General features: G+C 68.6%; 1 protein-coding gene across 1 annotated transcript; it reads left to right on the forward strand.

The window, feature by feature from the left end:
* Positions 1-3,634: 3,634 nt before the first annotated feature.
* TBX1 (T-box transcription factor 1) lies at positions 3,635-8,746 on the forward strand. Its single transcript, XM_055550304.1, has 7 exons — positions 3,635-4,053; positions 5,703-5,804; positions 6,439-6,610; positions 7,022-7,177; positions 7,747-7,814; positions 7,893-7,993; positions 8,274-8,746. Exons 1-7 carry the CDS (start codon positions 3,635-3,637, stop codon positions 8,744-8,746), a joined length of 1,491 nt encoding a protein of 496 aa, XP_055406279.1.
* The last annotated feature ends 8,573 nt before the right edge of the window (positions 8,747-17,319 follow it).

Consider the following 17,319-nt stretch of genomic DNA (forward strand, 5'->3'; position numbering starts at 1 on the left):
CTCCTTGCAACCCCATGGACTGCAGCACGCCAGGCCTCCCTGTCCATCACCAACTCCTGGAGCTTACTCAAACTCATGTCCATCGAGTTGGTGATGCCATCCAAGCATCTCATCCTCCGTTGTCCCCTTCTTCTACTGCCCTCAATCTTTCCCAGCATCAGGGTCTTTCCCGATGAGCCAGCCCTTCCCATCAGGTGACCAGAGTGTTGCAGCATCTTGAGCATCTCTGGCCCCTGCAGCTGGGTTCCAGCTGGGCCTGGCACTACCGCTGCATTCGGGGCCTGTGGTGGCGGGAGTGGGCAGTGGCAGTGGGGGAAGCAGAGTTGTGAGTTGCAGAAGGAGCGCCCTGACCTCGTCAGTCGCACTCCTAACCAGATCTGGCCCACTCCCTTCTGCGCTTTCCCCATCTGGCCTGGCTGCCCAGGTCCCAGCTCAGGCACCAAGGGGTTAATGAGGGAAGAGAGGATCCCTCTCCTGTCTCCCACCTCGGACTCCTCCTCGGAGGGCCAGGGCCCTCAGGACAGAGCCCCGGAGGCTGACCCTGCAACTCCAGAGGCCCCGGGGTTTTCACTTTCACTTCTGCTCCTTTCCCAACGCCGGCCTCTCCCTCGGACTCAGCACCTGCCCACTGCCTTCCAGTGTTCGCCCAGGTATACGGGAAGACTCCTCGGGTGCACGGGACAACCACGGGCACCCGCACACACCAGGACCACGCACAGCCCGCCCATCCGCCGCCAGTGCCCCTGGGGATGCCCCGTGCGCCCCTCTGGGTGCTGACCGCCAGCACACGCTTGCCTCCTGCAGCAGCAGCCCCCCTGCCAGCTGGTCCTTCGACCTGGGCTCCTAGAGGCCCCCAGGCTGGCCCTGCTGTGGGGGCGGCCGGCGGAGGGGGCGGGGAGCTCAAGCCTAGCTGCTCCCGCATCACCCGACTCCCTGAACCTGCTTCCTGGCCGCACAGATCACGGCCACGGCCACCCCGCGGGGAGGGCACCCCCCCGGCAACATCGCGCCTTCCCAGCTTGGTCCACAGCGCTGCAGGGGCCATCGGGGGGAGGGGCGGGGCTCAGCGCTCACGAGGTCACGGTCGCCCACCCCGTCACACAGCAGGGCCCACGTGCTCACCGCCTCCACTCCAGGCCGCGCCAGTCCTGGACCTCAGGCCCGGGAGCCCGTGCTTCCAGCTGGAGCGGCTGCCAGGACCCCCCTCCGCTTCTGGGCCAGCACGCCCTCCAGCCTGGGGGCCAACAGCCCCCAGAGAGGCTGCTGCCTGCCGCTCCATCCAGGCGAAGCAGCAGAGGCCTTGGAGACAGGCCTGAGGGCCAGAGGTTCAGCCCAGGGCCCAAGCAAGTCCTGGGTCACGGAGGCCTAGCGCCCTGCAAGGGGGGCGTCTGGGCTGGGCGGCCATGGATGCCCCAAACTGGGCAGAGGCGGCCCCGGAGGCAGGAGGTGCGCGGAGGGGCGGGCCGCGTCAGGCTTAGCGTCCGGGAAGCCTGGGCCTGCAGGCCCAAGTGGGCAGCCGGGCCTTCTAGAAGGGCAGGCCGGCCGCGGGGCGGGCGAGGGGCAGCGAGCAACCGGACCCGGCCGCGGCCTGAATTCCTCCGACGTGTCCTCGGCTCCCTCGGCCAGTCCAGGCCCCGCCCCCGGCCCTCCCTGCGCCCGGCCGGTGCTCGGGGAGGTCGGAGGAGCGGGCACTGCCCACCCTCCGGATGTATAAGCCTCCCGGCCAGGGGCGGGCGGTGCGCGGGTGCGCGTGACGCTCGGGTTCCCGGGCTAGGCGGCCTGGGCGGTGTCCCTCGGCTCAGGGTCCCCGGGCGCGACTGTGAGCCGCCCACAGGGGCCCGGGAGCCGCTCGCGGGGCCAGGTCCTGTCCCTGGGCACCGAGGAAAGGACGACCCTGCAGCCCTGGGGCCTTCCGCCCGTGGCCGCTGCCGGAGCCTGGACGGTCCTCTCCACGCCCAGGTTCAGGGGCAGCTGGGGAGGCGGGAGGAGCACAGGGCAGGGCCCGGCTGGAGCCCCGCGCCGGGGTCTGGGGCTGGGGCCGCCTGCTGCAGCCTCCCCTCCGGGCGGTGGAAGCTGGTGGCTTCGCTGTACAGAGGGAGGCCAGGCCTTGGGGAGGCGCAGAAGATCCGGGGGTGCTGGCCACAGAGGCCCCTGGGAGCTGAGGCGAAGGGCCGGGGAGCTTGAAATGCAGGAGGGCCCGCACCACCCCCCGGGGCTCTCCACCCACCAGGGCCCCCTTGGCCTGGGGTGGGGGGCCGTGACGCCATGTCCCCTGGGCACGGGGCCGCGGCAGTGAGTGGCACCGCGGGCTCCCGCCCCTGGGCCGTGGGCTGGGCCGGCCTCCGTGGGGCCGGGTGCATGCAGTCGGAGGCGGCGCCGGCCAGGCCGCCGGGCGCCTATGGACGCGCGGGGCCCGCTGTCTCCCCGGGCCAGCGCGTTCAGCATCGCCTCTCTGGTTGCAGCAGAGGCCACAGAACGCACCGCGCATCCGGCCCCTGGGTCCTCCGAGCCTGTGAAGCCGTTGGGATCCCCAGCCGGCATGCACTTCAGCACCGTCACCAGGGACATGGAAGGTGAGCCTCCCTGCTGCGTCTGGGCAGAGGCCTGCCAGACCCCTGCCCCTGGGGCCCAAGCAAAGAGGGCTGGGGGGATCGGGGGAGACGGAAAAGGCAGCACTGGCAGGGTGAGTGCCCGGCTTCCAGCCTGGACTCTGGGGCGCAGAGGAAGGGCGGCATCCTGCCCCAATCCTGTGCCCCCTTGGCCTGGGGACCCCGCTACAGAGATCCATGCAGCTGAGCTCAGAGCAGAAGAGGGCGTGGGAGGTCAGAGGGGGACGGGAGAGACGGACCAGAGGGAGTCGGCAGCGGGGGACGGAGAGCTCGGAGAGGTGGGGGGACAGGAGGAGAGCCCCAGAGAGCCGGGAGACTCGGAGAAGCAGAGAGAGAAAGCAGGAGGGGACCGCGGGAGGAAAAGAGCTGGAGAAAAGGAGAGGAAAACAGAACACCCGAAAGGGGAAAGAGAAAAGGAGACGAAGAGGCCAGAACCAAAGAGAAGCGTGCGGAGGAGAAGTTGAGAAAGTCGAGTCTTAAGGAAAGGAGTAAGTCCAAGGGAAGGAGTTCGGTCTTAACTTAAAAAAAAAAAAAAAAAAGTTAAAAGTCACGAATAATAGAGAGACGCACACAGAGAGGAGGGGGACAGGCAGACTAGAAGGAAAGACAAAGCGCAGAGGGACCAGCAGGAAAAAGAGGAAGAGGCGGAAAATAAACCAGAAATAGAGACGCGAGGCAGACAGTGCAGGGGCATCGGAGGATGCGGAGGGGAGACGCAAGCGAGGGGAACAAAGGTAAGGGAGCGACAGACTGCAGGAGCCCGGGCGGGCAGCGCCGCGCGGGAGGGCGGCCGGCGGGCGCTCGCGCGCTCGCCCGCCGCCGGGGAGCCGGTCCGGGCGGTCGGGGGCCAGGAGGGGCGGGGGCGGGGAGGGGGCCGGGAGGCCATTGTCTCGGCGGGGGCGGGGGCGCGGGGCGGGGCGGGGCGGGGCGGCTCCGCGGGCGGCGGCGCGGGGCGGCGCGCGCCCGCCACTCGGCCCGGGGCGCGGGGCAGCGCTTACCTCGGCGGGGCGCGCGGCCCGCGGGCCATGATCTCCGCCGTGTCCAGCCCGTGGCTCACGCAGCTCTCGCACTTCTGCGACGTTGCAGCCTTCACGGCCAGCAGCCTGAGCGGCCTGGGGGCGGCGGGGGGCTTCCCGGGCGCCGCGTCGCCCGGCGCCGACCCGTACGGCGCGCGCGAGCCCCCGCCGCCGCGCTACGAGCCGTGCTCCGCCGCCGCGCCGGGAGCCCCGGGCCCGCCGCACGCCTACCCGTTCGCGCCGGCCGCCGGGGCTGCCAGCAGCGCCGCGGAGCCCGAGGGCCCCGGGTCTAGCTGCGTGGCCGCCGCCAAGGCGCCGGTGAAGAAGAACGCGAAGGTGGCCAGCGTGAGCGTGCAGCTGGAGATGAAGGCGCTGTGGGACGAGTTCAACCAGCTGGGCACCGAGATGATCGTCACCAAGGCCGGCAGGTCAGGGCGCCCCTCCTTGGCCGTGGGCCGCCCCAGCCTGGAGGGGCCGGCGAGTGGGGCGGGGGTACGGCCGGCTTCTCTGCTCCGGGGTCCCGGCTCCGGCGACAGCCACCTGGGGAACCGGCGGAGGGGTCAGGGGAGAAGCGTGGGGTCCTGGAGTCCACCCGCCGCCCCGGGACACCCGCGGCCTGAGGCAGGGGCCGGCTCAGTTCTTCCGGGCCTCGCCAACCGGCGGATCCCAGTGGATCCCAACTTTTCAGAGGAAACTCCCCTCTCTGGTTCCCCAGTTCAGTCCACCCGGGTTAGTTGGAGGCTCCGCCCGGCAACGGGGCAGTGGGTGGGAACCGCTCTGGGACAGTTAAGACCCTCTCAGACGGGCTGCGTTATGGGGAGGCCGCCACCCCGTTTTCTCAGGCCTACATCTCTGTTGACGGGGCCGCCGCCTTCCATTGGCCTGTGTTTGTTTGAAGGGCCCGGAGAGAAGGGGAACAAGTTTTGCGATGCAGCCGATGTGACCGGCAGACAAAGGCGGGTGCCGGTCTGTGTCTAATGTACACAGGAGACACCGGCTCTGCATCTGCACGGCCTGGGAGGGCTCAGGGCCTGTTTGCAGAGCCCGCGCGGGGCTCCTCCTGCCCTGTCCCGGCGTCTTCCCTGGGGAGCCCGGGGCCTTCTGCAGGCTCTCCTGCTGGCCCTGGGTGCTCAGCCTCCCACCCGGCCCAGCCAGCATTCTGCAGCCCCTTCTGGCCTGCAGGGGCAGGCGGTAGGGGAGGCTTGTCCAGGAGGGCTGGCGTCAGCCCACCACCCGAGAGGAGGTGCCTGTAAGAGGCAGCGGCCGGACAGACGGGCGGGGGCCGGGGGCACGCTGTCCTCCCAGCCGGCAGCCGGCACCCGGGACTGGACTAGCCGGCGGCCATCGGCCCGAGCTGGGATTGTGTGCAGGACGAGTCGGAGCTCAGGGGACGGGGAGGTCAGGGGACCCCAAGAACACAGGCCAGGCCAGCCTGGAGTAGCTGTGTCTGGGGAACTTGCCTGTGTCCTCGAGGAAGGTGGGGAGAACCCCAGGACCCGACGAGAAGCCTCAGGCCCAGGGCTGTGGACTCCCTAGCTCGGCCTCTGGGGGGAACCGGGGAAGCAGGCGCAGACTCCGCGGCAAGGCCGCCGGGGCTCCTGGAATCCCCCGGTTGTCCGCCTTGCTTTCACTTTGTTCGAGCCGGGAGCTTAAAGCGATGGCTTAGATCAGGCGGCGGGGGGGCGGTCCTGCTGACGGCCCAGGACCGGGACTGCCGTTGCTGTGGCCCCCTGGGCTGACCCGGCCCCAGACGGCCAGATCGGCAGTCAGTTAGGCCGGGTCCGCGCGGGTGGAGGTGCAGTAAGAAGCCAGAAGCCGAGGTCAGGGCCTGCAGGCCCCGCTGGCACGCTGATTACCCATTTCTGTGTTTCTGACGGGGTGGGGGGGCAAGAGGCTGTCCTGCCATCCACTCGCCCTTGGTGGGGCAAGGGGCCTAGTCAGGTCAGTCAGGCAGCCCGGTGAGGGGAGATATGACCAGGGCCCAGGCTGGCCGGCCGGCCGGAGGCTGCGTCCTGGGCCGCTGGAAGCTGGTGGCCTGTCCTCCCGTCCCGAGCTGACGGGGTCTTGCCGCCCCCAGGCGCATGTTCCCCACCTTCCAAGTGAAGCTGTTTGGCATGGACCCCATGGCTGACTACATGCTCCTCATGGACTTTGTGCCCGTGGACGACAAGCGCTACCGGTGAGAGCCCGGCCCGGCCCGGCGGGCGGAGGCGGGCGGCCCAGGATGCTCGTTGGTGACCGCTGGCCAACTCTCCAGTCCCGCCAGCCCCCAGCCCCACAGGTCTCATCCGCCCCCAGCAGTTCTGGGGACTGGTCCTGAGGGGGCTCACATGTGCCTGGGCTCCCCACCAGCCTTGTCCATGTCCCTTTCCACCCCCTCCCCGGGACGCCGGCCCCGGAGCCGGCAGGAAAGGTGGGGTGGCCGGGAGAGATTACGCTGGGCGGGCCTGGCCGCCCGGACAATTAACAGCAATTAATAAAGAGAGCCCGGTCCGCCCTGCGCCCTAGGCCCTGGCGGGCCAGATCCAGGCTCCCCTCCTCCTCGCCGCACCGGCTGGTGACTCGGGAGGCTGCAGGCTGGCGGTCCGGGGAGGCTGCAGGCTGGCGGACCTGGACCCGTGTGCAGCGAATCCTGGCGCCAAGGCCGGCCGCCTCCCTGCTGGCGCTTCCTGCCGCCTGTCGGGATGGTTCCGTTTCCTTGCGGCCCCCTGGGCAGCCCCCCATCTGCCCCGTGGGAGCCTCGGGCACCTCGGGCTCCCTGGGCAAGGCCCTCACCCGGCGTGTCGTGGCCCCTGCCCCCCACCGCGGCCCAGGTATGCCTTCCACAGCTCGTCCTGGCTGGTGGCCGGAAAGGCAGACCCCGCCACGCCGGGCCGCGTCCACTACCACCCCGACTCGCCGGCCAAGGGGGCCCAGTGGATGAAGCAGATTGTCTCCTTCGACAAGCTCAAGCTGACCAACAATCTGCTGGATGACAACGGCCATGTGAGTGGCCCCCCGAGCTACCGCCTCATCCCCTGGCAGGCCGAGGGGGTCCCTGCTGACCCCCGGCAGGCTGAGGAAGTCCCTGCTGACCCACGCCACGCCATGGCAGAGTGTGAATGATGGACAGGCCAGGGAGAGCCAGCCCTCGGGTCAGGGGCCTGGGCCTGGGAGAGAGGGCTGCACTGGTCCCTTCACCCTATTCTGGGCTTTTGCTGGAGGCATTTTCCCTGGAAAAGATGGGGGGCCGTGGGGTGGGGCGGTGGGCAGCAGACTTTGGAATCTAGTGGTGAGGCTCCTAAGAGGCTGGCCTCCTTGGGGGAACGCAGGGTTGTGCCGGGCTGTCGGGAGGGAAGTGCGCTGCCCGTCTGGGCCCCGCGGAGCTGAGCTCGGACCTCACCACCTCTCTTCCAGATCATTCTCAACTCCATGCACAGATACCAGCCACGCTTCCACGTGGTCTACGTGGACCCACGCAAAGACAGCGAGAAGTACGCGGAGGAAAACTTCAAAACCTTCGTGTTTGAGGAGACGCGTTTCACCGCAGTCACCGCCTACCAGAATCACCGGGTGAGGCCCTGGGACAGCCCGCTCAGCACCCCTGGGAAGGGGTGATTCTCAGTGGCTGCCTGGGGAAACCCCGCCAGGATGGAGCCCAGCCCCCCCCCCCCCCCCCACTGCGGCCTCAGACCACCCCCCTCTCCTCTGTGTTGCTGTCCGGACCAGCCTCCTATCAGGTTGACCCCTCAAGCAGCAGCTATCTCTGAAGCCTGAAAGTTTGTTTTCCAAACCATTCCGGAAGCTCCCACTGGGGGCCTGATGCGTGGTCTACCCAGATGCCTGGGGTGCCCTCCAGTCCAGATCTCGCGGCTGGGGGGTGGACCTAACTGCATTGCTAGCCCAGCCTGGGGGGCACTTGCGGGTGCGAAAGAGGAGGAGTTCCTTAGCCAGAAGGAGGGCTTCCCAGCCGCGGAGAGATGCAGCCCCCTGCAGGGGAGGGAGCGGGTGTGCTCCAGCGGTTTCTGGTGGAGAAGGGAGTGGGGGAGAAGCAGGAGAGAGTGGTGGGCGCTCCTAGGGCTCCCTCCCCTCCGGGTAAGTCCCGCGGCCCCCAGGGCGAGCCCAGTGCCCGCTTCCCGCAGATCACGCAGCTCAAGATCGCCAGTAACCCCTTCGCCAAAGGCTTCCGAGACTGTGACCCCGAGGACTGGTGAGTGTCCCCCAGGAGACCGCGAGAACGCGGGCGCCCCGCTGGCGCCCCTGACCCCCGCCCGCCTCCCTCCCGCAGGCCCCGGAATCACAGGCCCGGCGCGCTGCCGCTTATGAGCGCGTTCGCCCGCTCGCGCAACCCCGTGGCCTCCCCCACGCAGCCCAACGGCGCGGAGAAAGGTAGGCCGGGGTCGTGGGATCCGGACAGGCGGCCGCGCCCGGCCTCGCCCGCGCCACAGGGGCGCTCGCGGCCTTCGCGGCGGTTGCACAACGACTGCGGCGGCCGGGCAAGCGCGCACTCGCCCGTCGGCCCGACGGCTGCGTCCGCCCGCCCACCCCGCCCCGCCCGCCGGCGGGCGCGGGCCCCTGGGGAGGGCCCGGAGCTGGGCAGGGGCGCCGGGCGGGGGCCGGCGCGCTCTCGCCGGCTTCACCGCGGCTCAGCCGTCGGCCCTCCCCGCAGACACGGCCGAGGCCCGGCGAGAGTTCGAGCGCGACGCGGGCGGCCCGGCGGGGCTCGGGGACCCGGCGCACCCGCCGCAGCTGCTGGCGCGGGTGCTCAGCCCCGCGCTGCCCGGGCCCGGGGTCCCGCTGCCCGGTGCGCCCGGAGGCCGGCCCAGCCCCCCGCACCCCGAGCTGCGCCTGGAGGCGCCCGGCGCGTCGGAGCCGCTGCACCACCACCCCTACAAGTACCCGGCCACCGCCTACGACCACTACCTCGGGGCCAAGAGCCGGCCGGCGCCCTACCCGCTGCCCGGCCTGCGCGGCCACGGCTTCCACGCACACCCGCACCCGCACCCGCACCCGCACCACCACCCGGCTGTGAGCCCCGCCGCCGCCGCTGCCGCGGCCGCTGCCGCCGCCGCCGCCGCCGCCAGCATGTACTCGTCGGCCGGGGCCGCGCCGCCGGGCTCCTACGACTACTGCCCCAGATAGTGCGCGCGCCTGCCCGGGACCCGGGCCACGCGGCCGCGGGGCCTCCCCCTGCCAGCCCCAGGGCGGCCCGAGGACCCCGCTCCCAGGCCCCGGAACCCCCGGGGCGCGCCGTCAGCGCCGAAGTGCGCGGTGCGCGCGGGAAGGAAGTGGTATTTATTGTTCTCGGCGAGGCCGCGACGGCCCCGGCCCTCCCGCCCTCCCCCCCTCGCCCCGGTCTGGCCGCTGCAGCGGGACGACCCGAGAACCCCCGTCTGCAGGCGGTGTGGTGTAGATACTTGTAGATATTTGTAGATAAACTGTAGATACCGCGCCGGCGCCGCCTTGATAAACGGTTTCGCCTCTTTTGGAAGCTGCCTGAGTGTCCGTTTCTTTGCGCCGGGTTACATCGCGCGGGGTGTCTGGGGAGAGCCGGACTTGGGGACCCGCGGGTTCTCCGGCCAGGCCAGCCGCAGGGCCAGGGGTCCCTGCCTCGCGCCCCAGCCCTGCGCCCTGGAGCCCGCGCGCCGCCCCGCCCCCGGCCCTCCCGCCCGCGCGCCCCGCCCCCCGCTTCCACCTCGCGGTCCCCGCGGCAGGAGCTCCTGGTCCCAGGTGTGCATCCGGCCTACATTCCTGCCTTGACGGCTGTCCCTCTGCCTAGGGCCCGGGCCCCGCCCGTGGCCCGTTTTCAGGACCGGTACCTGTCCTGTTTTTCCATGGAAGCTGGGATAACAGTCCTGGTCGAGCAGGATGGACACTGTCCGTTGGGGGCTGGGAAAGGAAGAAACCCGGACTCTGATCGGGAAAGACAGAGACTGGCAGCTCTGCTCTCAGAGCGCTCCCCTGGCTGCCCCGGCCCAGGCCTGTGTTTTTCCCCTGTTTATTGACTCTCTTTGCTTCGAGGGTCCCCATGGGGTGGCCTGAGCGAGGCCACAATGACAGTGGTCATGAGTCATCCTGAAACCTGCCTGGGAAGCGTTTTTCCCAGGCCAGGTGGTGTGGGACCTCTCCCCATCAGCGCCACACCGGACCTTTGATGCGGTCCCTTCCTGAGTCCAGGCAGGAAGAGCCAACAGCCCGTCAGCGTCAAGGTTGCTGGCCTGGACTCGAGAGGGACGGGAAGTGCGAGTGGCCGAGGCCCTGTCCCCCTTCCTGGCCTGACCCGCTGCGTCTGTGGGCCTGGGCCACCTCTCCCAGGGCATGGCTGGGCTTTTCTGATGTCTGCCCTCGGCCGACCCTTTCTTTCCGGACGTGTCCGCCCTGGGGGCGGTAAGTAGAGCTCAGCGATCAGCCGGCAGGAGCCATTCTCGCGTCCGGTCTAGGACGGGACGTGGTGACCACGGCTGCTGAGGAGCGAGCAGTGGAGCCAGGGCCCCCAGATCCTCGCAGGGCACCTGGCACTGGGTGTGAAGACTCCTGCAGCGTCTGCCTGAGTGGCCAGCAGGCTCGGTGGACAGAGCTTCAGGGACGCAGCCCTGGGCGCCACCCCAGTGGCTCTGCCCTAGTGGACAGTCTGCCCCCAACCCCAGGTCTGCCTCTGAGTGAGCCAACTGTGCCCCTGGCTTCCTCGCCTGGGGCCACAAATCCAGCCAGCCCTCATCCCTGGAGGAGAGACACACTGCGGTTTGCTCTGACCAGCTGGTCTCCGTGTGGCGCTCCGGCCTCCCACGCCCCATCCAGACCAGGGAGAACCGCAGGTGCAGAGGTCTGTTTTGGGTTTGTTCAGACATGAAGTAAGGACACGTGTTCCCTGGTGCCTAGCGTTGGCAGATGAGAGGCGCCTCCCAAGACCACCCCCTCCCCAGACTAGAGCCAGGGTCGCTACGCCCACTGCGGGGCATGCCCATGCCAAGCAAGACGGAATAAAGGTGGATGCCAGGCTCCCACCAGCTGTGTCCGAGAGCCAGGCACCTGCGGCTGGGCTTTGCAGATGCTTGCCTGCCCTGGGGCGCGACCCCGGCCCCCAGAGGTGTGTTTTCTCCCACTGTCCCTGCGGCTGAGTTGTTCTGGCTGAGACCTTGTCACGGGCTGGCCGCGAGCCGGGGGCCCCTGCCAGCCACTGCAGACCCATGTCCAGACTCACGTGAGGGGCGCTCACTTATTCTCGGTGGGTGTTGGGCTGTGCTGTGCCCCCCACGTTGCTGTCGCCCTGCCTCTCATCCTGGGGTCAGAGGGAGGCCTGGCTCAGGTCACCAGGCCTCTGAAGGGCACTTGGGACTCTCGGTCACTTGTTCCCAGGTGCAGGCACCTCCCTGGGACAGGCCATTTCCTCCCCACCCCCCCACCCGGCCTGTGCTTCCCACTACAACCCTTTTCTGGGATGGGGCTGGGATCCTCCTTGGGGGCTCCCTCCCAGCTGTTGGACACTCTGAGCATCCTCCCTGTATCCCCGCTGGCCCAGAGACCCCGTTCCGGCCCCGTGTATGTCTCCAGGGCCAGGAAAGACCTCTCAGAGACCTGGTCCAGGGGCTCCAGACCCTTCAGTCCCGAAGTTCTTCGAAGAACCTCGATGTCCACCATGTGAAGGAGGTAAAGGCAGGAGTGGAGGGAGGAGCCCCCGGAGCCCAAGCATCCAGGGGTGTGGGGGACCACGTCCCGGGGTGGGCGGTTCCCTGCTCCTGCCACCTCCCGGGGTGTTCAGGAACCGCCCGCCCCGGCCCAACGGTTATGGTTACGGTGACTCGCCCGGCACCCCTTCACCTAGGTCCCCAGAGGCCTGCTGTAGGAGTCCTGAGACTGTGCTGACCTGGCCGCACCGCGTGAGGACGGGAGGCGGACCCCCTCCGTAGTGAGGCCCTCGAGGGGGTCCCTCTGGTGGCTGTGTTCTGGGTGGGGGGCTGGCAATGTGGCCTCCCAGGGAGGCCTCAGCGGTGCAGCCTCTGGACAACAGAGGTCTCTTGGGGTCTGCAGGCCCGTCCCTGCCGGGGAGGCCCCCAGAGTGTGTGGGCCACATTGTGGGGGAAAGTGAGGCAGGTCTGCTGCAGATGAAAGCTGCGTGCAGGCCGCCACGGGAGATGGGCCCAGAGCTGCTTCACGGACCGAAGCAGTGATCCCAGGGAGGCAGGAGCGTGACCCAGCTGGGCTGGGTGCGAGGGCGGCTGGGTCTGCAGCGGGGGCCTCGATTTCCATGCTGTATGACTGGGGAGGGGGTGCGTGGGGGGGTCTGCGCCTCAATCTCCCGTGAGGTTCTGCGGGTCCCAGGGTAGAACCTCCGACCAAGCCTGGCCCCGACAGCAGCCTCCCAGCTGGGAGCAGGCCAGGGTGGGGCGTGGGGTGCGACACCGCTGCTCTGCCCCCCGCGCTCTGTACTCTGAGAAACAGCGATTGTGCCTTTGATGCAATTCCCTTTCCCGCTTGTTGTCGTTCTTCAAACCAGATGGGTTTTTGAGATGAAACTGGGGACAGTTGGAGTCTCCACTCAACTGCTGCCAGGTCTGCGCGGGAGTCGGCAGAACCAAAGGGGCTCCGATGGATGCGGCCCACTTTGGGGGAGCTTAGGTCTTAATAGCAGCGATTAAACGATCTTCTTAATTATACAGGGGAATGTTGACATCGCTTCTCCATCAGATCTCAATCACAGGGAGCACACGCCCACCCCCTCCTCCCAGCCCCAACTCCACGCCCCGCCACCTGCCCCGGCCGGGCCTGCGGACAACCGGGCACTCCTGTGGCACGGCCCTGGGCACCGGCAGTCCTGAGGCGCCATCGCCGATGTCCAGGGCCTCAGCCTGCCTCGGCGGCACCACCTGGAGCCTCATTTTCTCAACCACGTGGTTGTGCGTGGTGGGCCGGGCCTCTGCTCCGGGGTGCCCTCTCTCCTGGAAGACACCCTGCCGCGCACTGGCCCCTCCAGGACGCTGACCCTCCTGGCTCCTCCTCGTCATCCTGGCCTCAATTCCTCTCCCTTTCGTCCTGCCTCTGAACGCAGTCTTTATCCTGGATGCATTTCTGAGGTTCTTCCCCAGAACCTCTGTGAGCCCATCACCCAGCGAGGGTTGTGGTGGCAGCCAGGACGATGAGGGCCTCGTGCAGGGCGGGGCCGGCACGTCTCCCCACAGCCTGGGATGCACACGGGCCTTCCCTGAGCAGGCTGTGTGCCGCGGGCAGGCAGGCGGTCCACGTGGGGATGCCTAGTCGACTGGGCCCTCCCACATGCCTCAGCCCTGGGACGCCCTGTGCCCACGGGCCACCTGGCCGTCGGCTCCTGGCTGCAGGAGCCCCGCAGGCCGTGTGCCCTTGACCAGCCTGGGTCAGGTGAGCAGGCACCCCGAGGCCACCTCCCTGCTCTGAGGCGGCACTGGGAGCTGCTGCGTGTGTGCAAGTGGCCTTCCTTCTGGTAACAGCGAGTGGATCTTCTTAACGCGAGAAGGAAATCAGGCGGCTTCCTTGAGAGGCAGCTGGCCAGATCTAGGGGCTCTAGGGCGGCCATTCCCCGGGAGAGCCTGTGGGGCCCTGGGCTGCCAGCTGCACCCCTGCCCAAGGGCCTCTCAGTGAGGGGAGGACACGGCCGCAGGGGCCACAGGCCTCCCTGAGTGAGGAGGCCAACACCCAGCATCCAATCCAGGGCCCCGCCCACCCCCACCCCCACCTCACCTTCCATGCACCCCTGTGGTACCCACTTACCCACCGTCCACCCCCGACCCCCCGTAGCCCCCCAACCCCCACGCCCTGTGGTCCCCACCCCTCCACCCACCCCCCTGTGCCCCTTGTGCCAGCAAGATGCCTCCGGCCATTGAGGGTGAAGCCCCATCTCCGTGGGGTGGCTGAGGGGGGGCCACGGGCCCCACATAGGCTGCTGCTCCCTGGGCTGCGGGACCAGAGGCGCTCCTGGAGAGCTGATCCCTCCCCAAGCAGGTGGGTGGTCCTGGGGCTGGGAGTCCCTGCACGCTTCCTCTCCGTGGCCCAGATGAGCAGGCCCTCTGTGACTTCAGGTGGCCAGCTGGGAGGGTGCTCTTAGTGAGGGGCCAGGACGCCGTTGGCACCCGCTTGGGGAGGGCTGGGGGCCGTGCCCACCATGTGCTCTCCCAGGCCTGAGGCTGCTGGCGGGGGCCCTGGGGCCCTGGCGTCCCAGCCGCCCAGCACCGTGGATGCCGGGAAGGGGCCCAGTCTGGGGTGGGCTGGACACCCGTTCCCACCCACAGGAACGGGAACAAGACAGGGCGGACTCGCCCTGGGAAGCCGGCCCAGGTCTGCTCTCTGCTCCTGGGTCCCTCCAGTGGTCAGCGGCTGCCGTGCAAGTGTGCTGCCCCAGGGAGTGAGCTCCCAGAAGACGGAGATCCTGTCATGTGCATACCCAGAAAGTAACCGAGGGTGAACGGAGAACCCGGATAGACCACGGCAAGGAGCAGCTCACACCCACGAGGGCGCTGTCAACGGCAGAAACCAGCAGAAGACAGCCGGGCAGCGGGCACAGCTGGTGGACAGAATCCCACACGTGGTGTGGACCCAGGAGGGCTGGGAGCGGGCCCTGAGCCCACACATGTCCACCCAGGCTCAGGGCAGCCCAGCCCTCGAGCAGCGGGAGCTGCACCCCCACGGATGGCTCAGCAGATGAATGGACAGAAGGCCCAGTCTGCCCACAGGGGATGAAAACGAAGGATGCTCTGGCGCCACGACATGGATGAGCCCCGAGGGCCGGATGACCGCTGAATCGCCAGACACAGGACAGACCCTGCCTGGCTCCACATGCACAAGGTCCCGGGGTCGTCAGATTCACAGAAGAAAGTAGACGGTGGGGACCAGAGCGGGGGACGGGGACGGGGCAGAGCGTCAGTCTGGGAAGACGGAAAGCTCTGGAGCTGTGCGTGCTGACCGCTGCAGGACCCCGTGTGGGTCCCTGATGCTGCCAAGCCGTGCACCAAGTAACAGCCGAGACAGCAGTGACTTTTAAGTGTATTTATGTATGTTTAACGATTTATAACCCCTGGATTACCCACAGTCTATTAAAACCATGCTGTTCACCTCGAATCGATCAAGCAGGTCCCCATACACGTGTGCACGCTCAGTCGTGCCTGACTCTTCTGTGACCTCATGGTCTGCAGCCCGCCAGGCTCTTCAGTCCATGGGACGCTCCAGGCAAGAACACTGGAATGGGTTGCCATGCCCTCCTCCAGGGGATCTTCCCGACCCAGGGATTGAACCTGCATCTCTTGCATCGGCAGGCGGGTTCTTTACCACTGCGCCACCTGGGAAGCCCCAGTCAGTCCTCACGTGTCTGTAAACCAGCAGTTTCCCAGGGTAGTTTCGTGTCTGGAGACGCCTGCCGGTTGTCACCCTAGGCGGCTGGAGGCCAGCCCGCTGCGGGCACAGGAATCTTGGGGGCACAGGTTTGGGGTCAGCTCACAGTGCAGCCCGATGTTCTGAGCCCCATGGCCTGCCTGGCACGCACCTGGACAGCAGCTGGATGGGCGTGTGTCCCTCCCGTGGGAGCCCCTCTCTTGGCTGTGTGCCCACCAGGCTGGGTTCACCCGCCCCGCCGAAGCCCCCGTTCCCAGGGGCCCAGACTCACCGTGAGGCAGGCCATCCAGCTGCGGGCTCCAGCGGCGTGTGGGCTCGGGACCCCCAGGAGAGGGCTCCTCCAAAAGCCCAAGCCTGGCCAGTCCTGCAGGCTCTGGAGCAGAAGGGGCCCGTGGGGCAGGCCTGGGGTGGGGACCCTGAGAAAGGTCCCTGAAACCACCAGGAAGGTTGTTGAAGCATCACAGTCACAGCCTGTGCCTACCCCTGACCCTGACCCTGGGAGCGGGGGTCCTACCGACCCCGCCCCTTCCTGGCCCGCCCAGCGTCTTCCCCTCTGTGTGGGGCTCCCACCCTCGATCCTCCTCGGGGCCAGGCCGGGGGAGGGGGATGGACTGAGCGGCACCTCCAGCCCCACGGCGTCCTCGGAGAGTTTCTGCGCTCGAGCACCGCATGTGCCCAGGGGAGACAGCAATGTCCACCAGGACGGGAAGTCGCCGTGCTCCGGGGAGAGCAGGGCCGGGACAGGCTCGGGGGGTCCAGGCCCAGCGCTCGGGCTGCACACGGCCAGGCTGGGTGGGAGGGGGCCTCAGGGGGCACGTCCACCACGCAGGACGGACAGACAGGGATGCGCCCCATGGGGTCCCTCCGTCCACAGGGCCCGGCCCAGATGAGGGCGATGGTGGCGTGGACGGCTGAGCACCATGTCCACACCCAGACTGGGAGAGGTGGCACTGGACGCCGGGAGGAACGGGGCAGTGGGGCCGGGGGCTGTGCCAGGTGGCCCGTGGCTTTCCGCCTGCCCCCGCCCTGGGCCGGGCCCGCTCGCCCCCGACCCTTTCCTCCCATCCCTGAGCTCGGCAGTGCAGCCTGGGGGCTCAGTCACTCCCCCAACCATCTCCTGCCATCCTTCTCCAAGGCGCTGAGCTGAGAGGTGCATCGAGGCCCAGGGAAGGCCCATAGCCTCGGCTCGCCCAGGCCCCCCGGACGGACTCTGGAGCTGGCCTGACGCCTGGAGGCCAAGGCCTCGCGCTGAAGCTGGGCGCGGGCTCCGTGCTTTTCCCCTTCACTTTGACCTATGCTTGAAACTTCCAAATAAAAACAACATCCAGACTGATCAGCTGGACGTTGTGCAGTGATAACCCCCCATGCCGTCACACCCCACCTCCGTTCATACATCAGCTTATGGCTGTGATAGAGCAGAATGCCCGACACGCCGCTGGCTGTAAGGTCAGTAACAACGCTGAGTATCCAACCACAGAGCTCTCTGAGGATGCAGGTGCCTCTCAGGGCTGCAAGGAGCTGCGTCCTCTGGGGGCAGGGGGCTGGTCTCACGCGAAGCCCCCCAGCCCCCTCGGGCCCTCCTGCCAATGCCCCACGTGATGCTGGCATGCTGACCGCACTTGCGCCGCTGCCTCGCCCCACCGGCCACCTCGCTGTCCCCTGGCCCTGCGCTGGACCTGGAAGCCAGACCCTCCGGCGGGGCCCTGCCCCCGCAGCGTGCATCCCGCCACCTGGATGCACACGCGGGCTCCAGATGCTGATGGCTGGGCGGCACCCCTGGAGCACAGGCACCGCAGGCCCACCCTCTCAGACCCGCCGGGTAAAGCGCAGTGCAGGGTGGGGGTCCTGGGCGCCCCTCGGGGAGGCCTCCAAGGCCATAGCCAGAGCGGGGACTCCTCCCTGGCCAGGCGGCAGGGGCTCCTTCACAAAAAAGCCCGTGGGACCAACGGGCCTGTGGCCTGGGCTCTGCCGGGGTCTCCCACAGCCCCCACCCCAGCGCCAGGGTCTCCTTCCTCCCAGCCCACAGCCTGGCAAGGAGGGTCAGAAGCTGCCCCGGGTCCCTGTCTGTCTGGCTCAGCCGCCGCGCCCCACGCCCGGTGGCCACCTTAGCCTCACTCCTGGGCTGAGTCCTCCTCCTGGGACCCTGCTGCAGGCCTGGCCCCCTCCCCAAAGCCCCGGGGGCGTCCTCTCACTGGGGCGCACGCTCAGCCCTCAGCCTTGGCTGTCTGCGGGGGGCTGGAGCCCGGGACCGCGATCCCCAGCTCTGCCGTGCTGCGTGGCCGGCTGCCTGCCAAGGGATGGCCCTGGCTCTGACACCCCAGGGAAGCAGGGGCCACCTGGGAGAATCCACACCTCCACGC

The sequence above is a fragment of the Bubalus kerabau genome, chromosome 16 (genome assembly GCF_029407905.1).
Source record: "Bubalus kerabau isolate K-KA32 ecotype Philippines breed swamp buffalo chromosome 16, PCC_UOA_SB_1v2, whole genome shotgun sequence".
Classification (NCBI taxonomy): Eukaryota; Metazoa; Chordata; class Mammalia; order Artiodactyla; family Bovidae; genus Bubalus; species Bubalus kerabau.

Excerpts from the sequence above, each read along its gene's own strand:
- TBX1 (XM_055550304.1), top strand. The coding sequence starts at position 3,635 with ATGATCTCCGCCGTGTCCAGCCCGTGGCTCACGCAGCTCTCGCACTTC. Across the intron at positions 5,805-6,438 it reads GTGGACGACAAGCGCTACCG|GTATGCCTTCCACAGCTCGT; the intron begins GTGAGAGCCCGG and ends ACCGCGGCCCAG. Across the intron at positions 7,815-7,892 it reads GACTGTGACCCCGAGGACTG|GCCCCGGAATCACAGGCCCG; the intron begins GTGAGTGTCCCC and ends TCCCTCCCGCAG.